Source organism: Spinacia oleracea, chromosome 6 (genome assembly GCF_020520425.1).
Source record: "Spinacia oleracea cultivar Varoflay chromosome 6, BTI_SOV_V1, whole genome shotgun sequence".
NCBI classification, from domain to species: Eukaryota; Viridiplantae; Streptophyta; class Magnoliopsida; order Caryophyllales; family Amaranthaceae; genus Spinacia; species Spinacia oleracea.
The window spans coordinates 128336588-128352226 of NC_079492.1; the positions used below are offsets into that span (position 1 = coordinate 128336588).

At 40.8% G+C, this 15639-nt stretch overlaps 1 protein-coding gene and 1 pseudogene across 1 annotated transcript; one reads left to right on the forward strand and one right to left on the reverse strand.

The window, feature by feature from the left end:
* Positions 1 to 7505: 7505 nt before the first annotated feature.
* Positions 7506 to 10361, forward strand: LOC130463597 (probable CoA ligase CCL7; annotated as a pseudogene).
* A 3804-nt stretch (positions 10362 to 14165) lies between these two features.
* On the reverse strand, positions 14166 to 15401 carry LOC110787708 (uncharacterized). Its single transcript, XM_056832772.1, has 3 exons — positions 15163 to 15401; positions 14841 to 15021; positions 14166 to 14750 (listed from the first exon to the last, which is right to left on the reverse strand). Exons 1-3 carry the CDS (start codon positions 15399 to 15401, stop codon positions 14166 to 14168), a joined length of 1005 nt encoding a protein of 334 aa, XP_056688750.1.
* Between the last annotated feature and the right edge of the window lie 238 nt (positions 15402 to 15639).

Here is a 15639-nt window from a genome sequence, read left to right on the forward strand (position 1 = left end):
TCTTGGGCCTCATTCGTTTATGGTTCACTTAAACTTTTATGTTAAAAGTGTAGTTAGGTTATCAACATGTTGGGTGATCTATGGTGAATTTGCCTTTTATTGGGTTGTAACTAAAATATTAAAAAACGAATTTTTTTTTTTAAAAAAAAGTCATTTGCAACGCACATTTAGCTAATGTGCGTGGCAAATGACTTTTTTTTTCCGCCTAAAAGTCATTTGCGTCGCACATTTAGCTAATGTGCGTTGCAAATGACTTTTTAGGCATGGTGCTGAAAAGTCATTTGCGTCGCACATTTAGCTAATGTGCGACGCAAATAAGGTTCATTTGCGTCGCACAAATGTGCGACGCAAATGACTTTTAGTCATTTGCGTCGAGAGCTTTTGCCACGCACGATGTGCGACGCAAATGTGCTTAAAAGTGCGATGCAAATGACCATTTTTCCACTAGTGTTACTCAATCATAATCTATAAATTAACGAACTTTAATGCATAACGATTATGGTATAAACATGGCTTCCCTTACTTAGCCCTAGAAAAAGACTACTCGCTCATAATTAATTTAACAATCATGAAACGAATAATAATAATTGAATTCATAATTAACGAACGAATTAATCTAAGGAACGAAAAATAATAAATTTGAATTAGAGAAGAAGAAATTATGAAATTACCTTAGATCGATGAATGAATGAATTCAGAAAAACGTTCGACAATGAAAAGAGAAAAATAAAATAAACGTTCAAAGAATTCTAAGGAAGAAAAAAAAAAAATGAGAGTCCTAATAATTCCCCTCAATATTTATAGGCATCCTATTTCTGAAATAATAATAAACAAATAAATGAGAAAATAAAAATAGAAGTCGTCAACGATTGGTCGATGGCGTGAGAGACATACGCAATATGGAATTCGTCGGCCTGGACGCACTGTGGGCGCAGCCATGCGCTGTGAGCAAGCCAGCACTTCGCTTAAGCAAGGCGTGAGTGCGATGTGGGCGCAGCGATCCTGCTGTGGGCGCAGAGATCCTGCTGTGGGCGCAACGAATCGCTGTGAGCATAGCAGACTTCGTTTAGCGCGTGCTGCGGGCTGGGTGCGGCCACAAAGCTCTAGATGTGGGCATAAAGCACTTCGATGTGGCCACATTGCACGATTCAAGTACGAAGTTGCGACGATGCTTCCCACATTACCAAGATTTTATGGCGAGCATCAAAAACTAGCCTCATGTCATCCAAAATAACGAATTGCCTCGATGGCCGAATAAATCAAGCTAAGTGAACCGGAACTTCCGCAAATCATTTCCGAAAACTTCGTTTTCCGATCAAACACGACGTTTTCAATACGAACCATCCGATAGCCATTCGACCCACCTCTAAATCTCCAGAAACATCCAAATGATTGTAAAATCACCTGAAATATCAAAGAAAACACAAACGAAGCGTAATAGAGTACGATAACGACGACTTATGCAATAATGACTCTAAATGCAACTAAAATGAGAGGAATGCCTAGAAATGCAACCTAAATGAGCCTAAAATACCCTATATAAATATGATTCATCAAATTCCCCCAAGCCAAACTGTTGCTTGTCCCCAAGCAACACTAGACCGAACACAGAGAAATGAGACGCACATGACTTTCATTGGACCTGAACAAACCTACTCAACTCTCGGGCAAACAATCAAACAAAGTTATTAAGACAGAAATTTAGCTCGGATACAAATAGAACCACAAAGCATCATGATCCACAATTGAAACAACCAAGCTTAGCCACAAACCGTTCTCAATCAAGCTAGTCGTCGTCGCATACCTTGTAGAATATGAATATATGATGCAACGCGGGGTAAGATGACAATAGCAAGAAACAATTTTCGCTCATTCACAAAACAAACATGCCGATCAAGAGGTCTTTATAATAAGCTTGTAATGGGGCTAGGTGAAAAGGAAGGGTAGGATATAATTTGGGGAAAAGTGAGAGTAAGGTCCAACTTGGGGAGCAAATGTGAACTATATGCATCGGCGTGATAATGCCGAAAATCCAACTCCATCGAACCATGAAACCCGAACAATCAACCAAGTTATATATAACCAAGGGAAAAAAAACATAATATAATGTCGATTTCTTTGTTCAATCCCCTTTCCTTGCCTTCAAACTATATACAAAAAACGAAAAACATATTTTTGATTTTTCTTTGAAATTTCTAATTTTTTTTTTCTTTTTTCTTTTTTTCTTTTTTTTTTTTTTTTTTTTTTTTTTTTGTAAATGAAACTAAAGAATGAAAATCGAAAGTACATAAATAAATCTAATGCTAACTGTTACAGGCTTGGGTGCCGACAATAATATACATCATTTCCGAACCACAAATCCAAACATAGCCTCGAACCACGAACTATTGGCTTAGTGTGCCAATCAATCAACATCAACGAAACCATTACGAACACCGAAGCTCCCCCAAGCTAGACTCGGGACAAGTAACCAACGGGGCTAATAGGGCTCAATTTGTGGAGTTAAAACAATAAACGGACAAGGCTACAACATGGGTATGAAAGGCAGGAACTGATGTTTCTAAATTCGTCTGAAGGCTTCCTAAGAGAATGGCCTCTGTCATACGCGGCATGCGTGAGTTGCAACTAAACTACTAATGAATCTCAAGCCAAAATCATACGATAACAAGTCACATCAATCACACAAACACATAGTAAGGTGACCTACAAGATAATTGGCTAGCTATTCTTGATACGAGACCAACATCTTACCGCATACCATTCAATTGGTTCACACAATGCCAAGCAGTTATCAATGTATAGCACAACCGACTGAATTTCAGAATCATAGCTAAGTTCAAGAGAAGCTCCAAAGAGTCAAAAAGAGTCCGAACATGGTTTGAAAGTCAAATTCACTATGCAGGGTATAAGGAAATATAAATGCAATGCAAGTAAAGAAAAACAACTAAACTAATCAATAATACTAGGAAAGCAGTACATTTTTTTTCGTTGCACGTAAACTCCCACCCCTAGTGGACGGTACAAAGCGTACAACACCTACAAAAATAAAACTATACTAGAAAGCAATAAAGATAGATATCCCTCCCCCAAGCTAGAATGAACACAGTGTCCCTACTGTGTACACATAAAACAATTGAAAAAGGAGAGGGATAGCTCACTCAGCATGAGCATCATCTACCGAAGCTGGTCCAGTAGTGGTGTTAACAGGTGCAGCGGTGGAGCCAGAAGCTGCAACCTGTTGACGAAGAGTGGAGACCTCCGAATCTAGAGCTGTGAATCTCTGCCCAAGGGTATCAAAACAACGAATAACATCAGAGGCAAATGTATCAAAGGTGGTGAGAAACTTACGAAACTCCCCAAGTGGCACGGGGGTAGAGTCCGATGGCTGAGGATCGGTGGCGACGGACAATGCTGCAACACTCCTAGGGTGTACCAGAGCCAAAGAAATGGAACGATCGATGGGCACAAGTGGAGTAGTCGGCTCGAGCAAGGGAGCAGAAACAGAAGGCCTTGTTATCCGTGGTGCAACACCCTTCCCGAAGTGCGGGTCAGGACCAAACAACCAAGAGTTAGGTTGATCCAAACGAGCTCGGGGGTGTGGCAAAAAGGCATGTTGAATTCTTTCAGATTTTGGTTCAAGTCCCTTCACAAACCATGCATATTTAGAATCATCATGAGCTTTCAACCAGTCAAATCTTTTCATAGCAACAAGGTCGATGAGGTTGGTAGAGGGAGACTTCCGCTTCCCTTTCAAGTTGATTTTAAGTTTGGTGGCAAGAACCGTCACAAAAGCACCCAAGGTTATGCTGCCACCGGCTTTAAGCCTCTCGGTAAGGAATGCCTGCATTAGGAATTTACCAAAGTTCAATTGACCCATGGTCTCTACATCCCCACGAAGGAACCACCAAAGCAACTTCAAATCTTGATCTGTGGGTTGACCCTTTTCACCTTTCGGGTGAAGCACTTGTAGCAAAAACCTGTGAAAGAGTCGGATGGCAGGATTCACTATAGATAATGCTCGGCTATGCCCCACTTTCCAATCATCCCGACCTGTTAGTTCCTCCCAAAAGGAGCCTTTGTCAAAATAACCATCTTCCCAGTCCGCATCAAACTCGCCAAATTCATCCGGGCCAATATCACCCTCCTTTGGCCACCCGAAAACATTGTTGAACTCGCTCCAAGACATAACTCTTTTCACACCACACCAATTCCAAGCTTTGAATTCAATTAGATGATTGAAAACCAATTGTGGTATGCTCCAATAATGCCCAAATGTCACCCAATTGCATCAATTAACAAGATAGCAAAAACCCCCAAATTGATTGAAATGTTAGGGTTTGTGATTTATGGGGAAAAAGGGTGCGTTTTAGGTGGACGGCTGGGTTTGGTGGGCAACGTTAATCCGACCACCGGTGCAGCGCCGGTGGTGGCCCTCTGATGGTGGTAGTGTGGGGTGGTTGAGGGTTTGGCTGAGTGGTGTGCGCAGGGTCGCGGTTCGAAGAGGGAGAGAGGCAGTGGACGATTGTTGTGATGATTTTTTTTTTTTTTTGTGCAAAGGGGAGTACGAGCTGCGCCCACAGCGGATTGCTGCGAGCACGACAGTAGGGCGAGGGAGGGGGGGTGGGCTGCGGGCGCAGATAGGTGCTGCGAGCACGGCAGTAGGGCAAGGGAGGGGGTGCTAGCTGCGGGCGCAGATAGGTGCTGCGAGCACGGCAGTAGTGCAAGGGAGGGGGTGCTAGCTGCGGGTTGGCTGCGGGCGCGGGTGAGAGAGAGTATTTGCGAGAGGGATTACGGGATAGCTGCGGGCTGGCTGCGAGCGCAGCGAGGGACAAAGACGAGCTGCGCCCACAGCGGATTGCTGCGAGCACGACAGTCAACGGGCGAAGGGAGTGAGCTGGCTGCGCCCAAGTGCTGCGCCCACAGGATGTGCGAGCTCGACGCTGGGAGCTGCGAGGGTGAGCTCCGCCCACAATGCTTGTTGTCACACGATCCTAGCGTGGCTTGTCGATGCATCGAAACTCCGGAATTACCTGAATTGAACACTAAAAACTTGATCTCGTGCCTACAGAACCTTCAAAATAGACTCAAACATCGCTAGACATAAATGTTAGTTTCGTTAGTAAAATTGAATAAACAAAATAAATAAATAAAAACGAAGAACGGAAAACTAAACTAAAAATAAAATTAACTAAAAGTAAATTAAATTAACCTAATAAATAAATAAAAAATAGAAATAAAAAAAATAAAAAAAAATAAAATTGAAATAATTTACAGAAATTGAAATAAGAGAGAGTTAGGGATCGGGTTGCCTCCCGATAAGCGCTCGTTTTAAGTCATTAGCTTGACTCCAAACCTCAAAAATCAAGTGTCGATGGGAGGATCGGAGAGATAGATCGTCTCCAATTTTCCGATAAACGCTCCTTCAGTGTATAGCTTCAAACGTTGACCGTTCACTTTAAATTTGGTGCCATTGTCACTAGCAACCTCAATAGCTCCATGTTCCTTGACGTCGGTGACAGTAAAGGGTCCGGACCATCTAGACTTAAGCTTTCTTGGGAAAAGCCGTAATCGTGAATTATAAAGCAAGACCTTATCACCGATGTTGAACTCTCGTTTCTGGATCATCTTATCATGAAACTTCTTCGTTTGTTCCTTATAGAGCCTATGATTCTCGTAAGCTTCAAACCGAAGTTCATCTAGCTCATTCAATTGAAGAAGTCTCGCTTCACCGGCCGCTTCTAAATCCATATTGATCTCCTTGACGGCCCAATTAGAGAGATATTCCATTTCAACTGGTAAATGACAAGCTTTGCCATACACCAACCGATACGGAGTTGTCCCTAACGGAGTCTTGTAGGCCGTGCGCAACGCCCACAATGTGTCATCCAACTTCAACGACCAATCCTTTCGAGACTTGTTGACCACTTTTTCGAGAATTCTCTTGACCCGTCGATTAGAAACTTCGACTTGGCCACTCGTTTGAGGATGATAAGCCATGCCAACCTTTTGAGTAACTCCGTGCTTCTTCAGAAGAGCCTTGAAAGTCCGTTGATGAAAATGTGAACCCCCATCACTAATCACGACCCTTGGGACTCCGAAGCGCGGAAAGATGATTTTCTTGAAAAGCTTCTTTACGACGTTAGAGTCGTTGGTTGGCGATGCAATAGCTTCCACCCACTTTGTAACATAATCAACGGCAACCAAAATGTACCGATTCCCACATGAAGAAGGGAACGGCCCCATAAAATCAATGCCCCATACATCGAATGGCTCAACCTCAAGAATTCCGGTTTGTGGTAGCTCTTGCCTTTTCGAAACGTTGCCCGTTCGTTGACATTCGTCACATGCATTGCAAAAGAAACGAGCATCCTTGAATATAGAAGGCCAATAGAAACCACTTTGAAGAGTTCGATGGGCGGTCGGAATAGCACCAAGATGACCACTAGAAGGTAAACTGTGGCAATGCTTAAGAACCCCGTGGGTATCCCAATCCGCTACACACCTACGAAACATACCATCGGCGCACTTCCGATACAAATGTGGATCGTCCCAAAAATACCGCTTAGCATCATGGTAGAATCTCTTACGTTGTTGATATGTCAACTCCGGAGGATGGGAGCCACCGACACAATAGTTTGCGAAGTCCGCATACCATGGGGATTGAGTAGACACAGAGAATAGATGATCGTCAGGAAACGAATCATTGATAGGCCCGTCTGTGCTAGATTGAAATTTCAACCGAGAGAGATGATCTGCAACAACATTCTCTGCACCCTTCTTATCCCGAATCTCCAAATCAAATTCCTGGAGAAGAAGAATCCATCGAATAAGTCTCGGTTTGGCCTCTTTCTTGGCCAACAAATACTTCAGGGCGGCATGATCAGTGTGTACAATGACTTTCGAACCAACAAGATACGTCCGAAATTTGTCAAGAGCATAAACAACCGCAAGGAGCTCTTTCTCAGTAGTCACTAGTGGAAAAAACCCCTGTTGTAGCCCCCTTGTTGAGGGGGGCGTATATAAGTGAGCCTCAATAACCACTTAGTCAACGCGGGTCAAAAGTTTAACTAACAGGTTGGGGCGGGCTTTTGTTATGTTCGCTTCTATAGACCCTGTTGAAGGGGGCTTTATGTTGCCCGCCTCAATAGGTAGCATCCTGTTGAAGGGGGCTTCGTTTTGTTCGCTTCAATAGATATTCACAAAACAAAATTTAAAACAATTAAGTTACTCTCACCAATAACACGTACAAATCTCTTCAAATCTCTATTCGAACAAATCAATTGCAAGAACCTTCCAACGCTTCTGCCGGCTCCTCACCGCGCGGCTCCACCACCACCTTCCTCGACTCCTCTTCCATAACAGTCGCCGCCGACCGTCGTCTTTCTAGCTATCTCGGTTGACTCTGTTTCACACAGTGACGCAATATATCTGTCAAGGTTAGTTTATAATTGATTCTTGTTTTGCTTGTTCTTAAAATTCAGTTTCTCTTCAATTAGTTGAGCATAATGAGTTGATTATGCAGAGAATTTAGGCTAATGTTCCAATATTTGATGAATTTACAAATTAGGGTTTGATATTTGTGGTTTTTCTAGTTCAGTTACAAAATAGAAGTTAGGTTAATTTTTTGTGGTTTTTCTAGTTCAGATAAATTTTTGTAGGGTTCAACTTGATTAGAAGTTAGGTATTTTCTAACTGAGTGATCGAATAATTAGTATTATTAGCCCCAAATTCTATCCAATACCTTGTAATTTTTCTGGGTGTTATTGCAGTTGGTGCAATTGCAACTACTGTGAATCCAATATATAGAGTTTCAGAGATTAAGAAACAAGTTGATGATTGTAAGCCCAAATTAGTTGTCACAGTTCCAGAACTTTGGGACAAGTTAAGGGTCTTAATATGTCTGCTTTGATTCTAGGGTCTAAGGGAAAAGGGGTTTTAAATTCGAGTTCTAAAGTTGTATATTTCAATGATTTGGTTAATGGGTCTACTGTGGAATTTCAAAAGGTTTTGATAAAACAAAGTGATACTGCTGCATTGTTCTATTCATCTGGTACAACTGGTATCAGTAAAGGTGTTATACTAACTCATGAGAATTTCATTGCTGCGTCTTTGATGATGACAAGTGATCAAGAATTCAAGGGCGAAACCGATGATGTGTTCTTGTGTGTGGTTCCTATGTTTCATGTGTTTGGACTGGCTTTGATTTTGTATGCTCAATTGCAGAAAGGATATACAGTTGTTAGTATGGCTAAGTTTGATTTCGAGTTGATGTTAAAAGCTATTGAGAAGTATAAGATTACTAGATTGTGGGTTGTTCCTCCAATTATGCTTGCATTGGCTAAGCATGGTGCTGTCAAGAAATATGATATTTCATCTTTGAAGCGGATTGGTTCTGGGGCTGCGCCTTTGGGGAAGGAGATGATGCAGAGTGTTCTAACACTATGCCTCAGGCTATGATAGTTCAGGTATATTGAACTACATTTCTCTTTCATCATTTTTAAAGAATTGTTTATGATGTTTTCTGTCACATTCTTAATGAGTATGAAATGGTTTCTAACAATTCTCTATCTTTTAATGGCCTGAAAAAGAGGAAATTTCCTTTGAATATTCCCATGATACATTATTTATTGTTTATTTAGTAGAGTAATTCTTGTTATTCTTTGACTTCACTTGATTTTGTTATATTTTATGATTCTTTTTCCTACAAGAATATTAACAACTCTGAATCTATGCATACTAGTTGCACACGTCAAGATTCTTCATGAATAGTGTAATTCTATAAAACAAAGGTCAACGAAGTATGTGATTGCTTTGATAAATAAAAAGATTCAATATTTTTGTTTAGACATTATCTTTTTCAATTTCACAAGGGATCTCAAGTAGTCAAGTGTTCCCTTGTTTTTTTTATTTTTTTAACAGGTCAAGTGTTCCCTTGTAGAATAGATATTTGACTTAATCCCCGTATAACTTTCGCAGTTAGCAACTTAGCACCTGACGTTGTCCTGTTGATGAAATATTGAAATTATAGACGTCTAGGCTTTTTATGACGGTGAATGATCATGAATTCGTGGATGATAATACTCTTAAGATTTGATAATTGGAAGTAGAGTATCTACCGCAGCTTGTTACTTATTAATGGAACTGACTAGTATTACTTTACGGATGTACTTTCGCGTCTTGGTTAGCGCTTGCGGGTTTATTTGGTAAACTGTTCTCTGATACGACTCACATTGTGCCTTTCAGGGGTACGGTATGACAGGAACATGTGGAGTCATCTCTATAGAACACCCAAGACTAGGTGGTCGACATTCTGGCTCAACTGGAATGTTGGTTGCAGGTATTGAGCTCAGATAATTAAAGTAGATACATCCTAAGCAACTGGGTGAAATATGGGTCCGCGTAATATGATGAAAGGTAATGATTAGTTTTACTGTTTTTCCCATTGAAAAAGGACTTTATACACATTTTCCTTATCATATTCGTTTGCGTAGACTGAAGATTATCAGTAAGCATTTTACTCTGAGCTGCTTTGATCCTAGGAAAGTTACTATCATGTTTATGATCTGAAACCTTAAATGGTAGGTTTACAGAATTGTGTGATTTATGCCGGGAAGCTATAAATAAAACTATGTTTAGAAGCTAGGCAGTTTCCGAAAAATAATATGTTTACAGTCTAGCTCTTGTTCTTGGAAAGCTGTACATGCAACTAATATTTGGTTATACAGTAGTGTATACTTTAGGTCAAAAAATGAAGCTTTGAGATGGATAGAACCAGCGTTTACACAGAAGAAAAAGTGAAGTTGTGGACAAATAATAGTTTTACAAGTTTAATCGCATTTATTTGCAAATGCATTAATATTAATGGCCTTAGATAATTGTTGCGATGAGATAAGGTGAAGCACAATGTTGTTCTGTTTTCTGTTTTGGTTATAGTTTCCCAACGTAGTACTCATTATTGTGTCATTTGCAGGTTACTTTAATAATCCACAAGCCACCAAGTCGACTATTGATAATCAAGGCTGGGTACATACAGGAGATCTTGGGTACTTCGATGATGAAGGGCAGCTTTATGTGGTTGACAGGCTGAAAGAGCTCATCAAATACAAGGGTTTTCAGGTGTTTGTTCTTGCATGAGCATATTTTGAATAATAGCATAATTAGCATCCTGTTTTTATTTCTGATTTCTGTGGTTCGGTTCCTAGAACATGAAATGGTAAATAGAATGCTATGCATTACCAGAATTGTACAATATGTTTATTTAACCTGGCGGTGTTAGTTCCTGAGACATGGATGATTATCAGGAATTTCCATGAAATCCAAGCATACATCCGTGCATCTAAAAATATAGACACTTATTCTGATTTTAGCATTAAGAACTAAGTGAAAGAACACAATTTAGAGCTAAAATGGTATTTCCGCTCCCAACTTTGAACTAAACAACCTAAGGATTCATTTGATTCTTATTACATGACTAATATGCATTATTTTAACTTTCTAAAACTCATTCGAATCTATTTATGCACATTTAAGGCTCATTGGGTCGTTATAGGTCATATTTAGAGCTAAAATGACATTTCCGCTCCCAACTTTGAACTAAAGAACCTAAGGATTCATTTGATTCTTATTACATGACTAATATGCATAGTTTTAACTTTCTAAAACTCATTCTAATCTATTTATGCACATTTAAGGCTCATTGGGTCGTTATAGGTCATATTTAGAGCTAAAATGACATTTCCGCTCCCAACTTTGAACTAAAGAACCTAAGGACTCATTTGATTCTTATTACATGAATAATATGCATATTGTTAACTTTCTAAAACTCATTCTAATCTACGTATGCACATTTAAGGCTCATTGGGTCGTTATAGGTCATATTTAGAGCTAAAATGACATTTCCGCTCCCAACTTTGAACTAAAGAACCTAAGGACTCATTTGATTCTTATTACATGACTAATATGCATAGTTTTAACTTTCTAAAACTCATTCAAATCTATTTATACACATTTAAGGCTCATCAGGTCGTTATAGGTCAACAACGTACTTAATTATCTCTATAGTCTGCAACTATATCTTTTAATTTTATGCTTCAATGGAATGTAAAGACAATATCGTGAGTGTAAACTTTGGTACTCATATATATTTTCCTTCCATGCAACTTGCAGGCTAGGGATCGAGTCGATTGGAAGAAAGTCAACACGACCTTACTTAAGGTTTGTAATGCATGATCTAAAGGCACCTAAGTGGCTGGATTAGAGACATTTGTTAGATTAGCTCTCTAGCCTTTTGTCTTTAGTTGTTAATATTAGTTGTAATTTGTTAGACTAGCTAGGTGTTTAAAAATTGTAAACATACGTACTATATATACGCTTTGCTCTCTTGGGTTAATATAAATGAAGTTAATGTAATGATTTATTTATCAAAGATAAGCAGATTCATACCTTTGCTATTTTGGTGTTGATTGGGTACAGGTTTCAATACTCAATGGAGTATATATCTAGTTGTGGTTATTGCCGCCTATTTTATATTTTAAAAGAATTTGGAAAAAAAAATTAATGTTGTTGAAGGGGGCTTTTAATGTACGCCTCAACAACATATGAATTTATGGCGCAAAAATAAGGACCTGTTGAGGGGGGCATTTAAGAAGTGAGCCTCAACAGAGGAGGCTGTTGAGGCGGGCTTCTTAAATGCCCCCCTCAACAGGTCCTTATTTTTCGCGTTTTTGTAGAGGTTGTTGAGGCGGGCTTTTGAAAGCCCCCCACAACAGATCACCTGTTGAGGCGAACAAAGCCCGCCTCAACAGATCACTGAGCTGTTGAAGCTACGTCTGTCGCAGCGGGCCTTTTTCGCCTCAATAAACCCAAAATGCCCCCCTCAACAGGTATTTTTTCCACTAGTGAGTAGCATAATTCATCTGAGCTCCATCCAAGGTTTTGCTTGCATAATAGATGGCATGCAACACCTTGTTCTTTCTTTGGCCAAGCACTGCTCCAACAGCATAATCACTCGCATCACACATAATTTCGAACGGCAAATCCCAATCCGGAGGCTGAATGATTGGAGCAGTTATCAATGCTTTCTTAATCCTTTCGAAAGACTCCAAACAAGCATCAGTGAACTCAAATGTGGCATCCTTGAGCAATAATTGAGTGAGGGGTTTCGCAATTTTAGAAAAATCTTTTATGAAACGGCGATAGAAACCCGCATGACCGAGAAAACTCCTCACTCCCTTGACATTCACAGGAGGGGGAAGTTTCTCAATCACCTCAATCTTTGCTCGGTCAACTTGGATGCCACGCTCAGAAATAAGATGACCAAGTACCACTCCTTCATTGACCATAAAGTGGCACTTTTCCCAGTTCAATACCAAATTCACCTCAGAACAACGTTTAAGCACTTTAGAAAGATTATGCAAACATACATCAAAGTCAGAACCATAAACACTAAAATCATCCATAAATACCTCCATGATATCCTCGATGAAGTCAGAGAAAATGGCCATCATACACCTTTGAAATGTAGCAGGGGCGTTGCACAAGCCAAACGACATTCTGCGGTATGCAAAAGTTCCATATGGACAGGTGAACGTCGTCTTCTCCTGGTCATCCGGGTGAATGGGAATCTGAAAGAAACCTGAATATCCATCCAAATAACAGAAAAAGTTGTGTTTTGCTAATCTTTCTAGCATCTGGTCAATAAAGGGGAGGGGAAAGTGATCCTTCAAGGTGGCCGTATTCAACATTCTATAATCTATACACATACGCCAACCTGTGACAACACGAGTAGGGATAAGCTCATCCTTATCATTCTTAACGACCGTTGTCCCCCCCTTCTTAGGAACGACTTGCACCGGGCTCACCCATTTAGAATCTGAAATGGGATAGATGATGCCCGCATCAAGTAGTTTCACTACCTCTTTTCTCACCACATCTTGCATATTAAGATTCAAACGACGTTGTGGTTGGATGCGAGGGCGGTGATCTGCTTCCAAATTAATTCTATGCATACAAAAGTCAGGACTAATGCCCTTGAGATCGTCAATGCTATACCCGATTGCCTTTTTGTGCATACGGAGCACGGTCAGAAGCTTAGAAAGCTGGCTATCATCGAGTGCAGCATTAACGATCACAGGAAAATCCTCATTATCATCAAGAAATGCATATTTAAGGTGGGATGGTAACGGTTTTAGTTCTACTTTCGTTACCTGTGGCTCGGAAATAGAGCAAACAGTTTCTAATACCTCAAAACCATCGACCTTCTCAGCTTCACTTCCATCTAAATCCGAGATCAAGGAATCAATCTCACAATCTCCTTCTCCTTTTCGGGCCTCCAAGGTGAGAGTCGCCAGCAATAGATCATCATACAACATTCTAGGAATGTTGTCTAGAGAAATTTCTTCTGCAATATCAATCCTGCAACAAGTATTCTCAAGCATAGGAGACTTGACAGCATTGGTTAGATTAAAAGTAACAGTATCATCACCAACACTCAAAGTAAGAGACCCAGACTTGACATCAATGACAGCACCTGCAGTACATAAAAATGGCCTGCCCAAAATTATGGGAATTTGACTATCCTCCTCCATATCTAGCACTACAAAATCAACAGGAATGTAGAATTTCCCCACCCGGACAGGAACATCCTCCAAAATACCCAAGGGATACTTTATAGAATGATCTGCCATTTGCAACGTGATTTGTGTGCATTTTAGTTTTCCCATATTCAACCTATTACAGACAGAAAGGGGCATGACAGACACACTTGCACCTAAATCACACAATGCTTTATCAATGAACAATGCACCTACATGACAGGGGATGGAAAAACTACCCGGATCCTTAAGTTTGGGTGGAGACTTATTTTGCAATATCACACTACACTCTTCAGTTAGAGCGACTCTCTCCACACCACCATAATCCCTTTTCTTAGTGATCATCTCTTTCAAAATTTTTGCATAAACAGGAACTTGAGATATTAAATCAGTAAAAGGGACCGTTACCTCAAGATTCTTGACCATTGCCAAGAACTTACCAAGCTGTTGATCGACCTTAGTTTTCTGCATCCGGTGAGGGAAAGGTAACTTAGGCGCAATAGGGAGAGAATCAGAAATCTTCTCTTTCCCCTTATTTGCACCAACATCATCAGCAGTATCAACTTCCATGACTCAAGGCTCTGCATCAGTTTCTTTCCCTGGTCCATCTGTGTTCCCCTTAGCAAGAGTTGCATCATTAGTGGGCATCGGGGGTCCATTATATTTAGTGCCACTTCTAAGAGTGATAGCATTGGCACTTTCTCTGTTCTGGGGCGGAGTAGGTTGCCCTGGTAGTGTACCCGGTTGCCTTTGAGATAGAGTGTCAGCAAGTTGGGCAACTTGATTCTCCAACATTCTAAACTGATTCTTCAACTCTTTGATGCTCTCATCATGGTTCTTTTGAGCTATCTCTGCGGTCTTCTGCATATTTGCAATGAGTTTATACAGATCACCCATGTTAGGCTCTGGAGTAGCACTGCTCTGAGGGGGTTGTTGATATCCTTGATGCGGGGGCCTATTAAACCCCGGGGGAGCATTATGTGAGGCTCCTTGTTGAAATGGAGGCCTAGCAACATGTGGTTGAGGTGGATGGAACTGTGGTTGCGACCATTGTTGCTGGGGTTGAGGATTCTGAACATTGTTGCCCCGATATGAGAAATTTGGATGATTTCTCCAACCCGGATTAAATGAATTGGAGTATGGGTCATTGGGTTGTCTCTATTGAAAAGCATTCACTTGCTCCAATTGCGTAGTATCCTGTAAACTATAAGAGCACTCATGACCAAAGTGACCTTGGATGCCACATACTTCGCAGTAAGAAGTTGTCACTGGAGCTACACTAGACATAGCATTGATACTCATTGGGGGTGTACTAGACTGAGGAGCCTTCAAAGAATCGATCTTCAGGTTCAAGGCTGCCACTTGTGAGGACAATAGAGCATAAGCATCGACATCCAATTTTCCCTTCTTAGATGTGGATCTGGTGGTGCTGTAATGGTTGGCAGCTAAATTGGCAAGAAAATCATAACCTGCATCCACTTCTTTGTCAAGAAAAACACCCCCAGCAGCAGAATCAACCGTGTTCTTTGTTTCATCTTGCAAACCATGGTAGAAAATCTGAACCAAGAACCATTTTTCAATGTTGTGATGCGGACACGACCGCTGCAAAGCCTTGAATCTATCCCAGGCTTCTCGAAGTGATTCGCCAGGTTCTTGAGTGAATGTAGTCAGCTTATGCCTTATTTCAGCAGTCTTGGTGGGTGGAAAGAATTCTTCTAGAAAGGCCCGTGAAATAGCACTCCACTCTGTCTCCTTGACATCATTCAACCATGTCTGAGCCTTATCACGAAGGCTAAAACCAAACAACATGACTTTCAATTGGTCTTGAGTGACCCCTTGATGCTTGATAGTACCACACAGTTGGTTGAACCTCTGCAAATGGTTGGTGGGTTCCTCAGATGGATGGCCACCAAATTGACTTTGTGAGACCATGGAGATTAGAGCGGGCTTGATCTCAAAGTTGACTGCATCAATAGTTGGCATTGTGAGCCCAGTCGGAACACTATTCGAGGAAGGAACCCCATATGATTTCAGGGATTTAGACATC

Excerpts from the sequence above, each read along its gene's own strand:
- LOC110787708 (XM_056832772.1), bottom strand. The coding sequence starts at position 15,401 with ATGTTGTTTGGTTTTAGCCTTCGTGATAAGGCTCAGACATGGTTGAAT. Across the intron at positions 15,022-15,162 it reads CATCACAACATTGAAAAATG|CACCACCAGATCCACATCTA; the intron begins GTTCTTGGTTCA and ends CAACCATTACAG. Across the intron at positions 14,751-14,840 it reads TGACAACTTCTTACTGCGAA|AGACAACCCAATGACCCATA; the intron begins GTATGTGGCATC and ends GCTTTTCAATAG.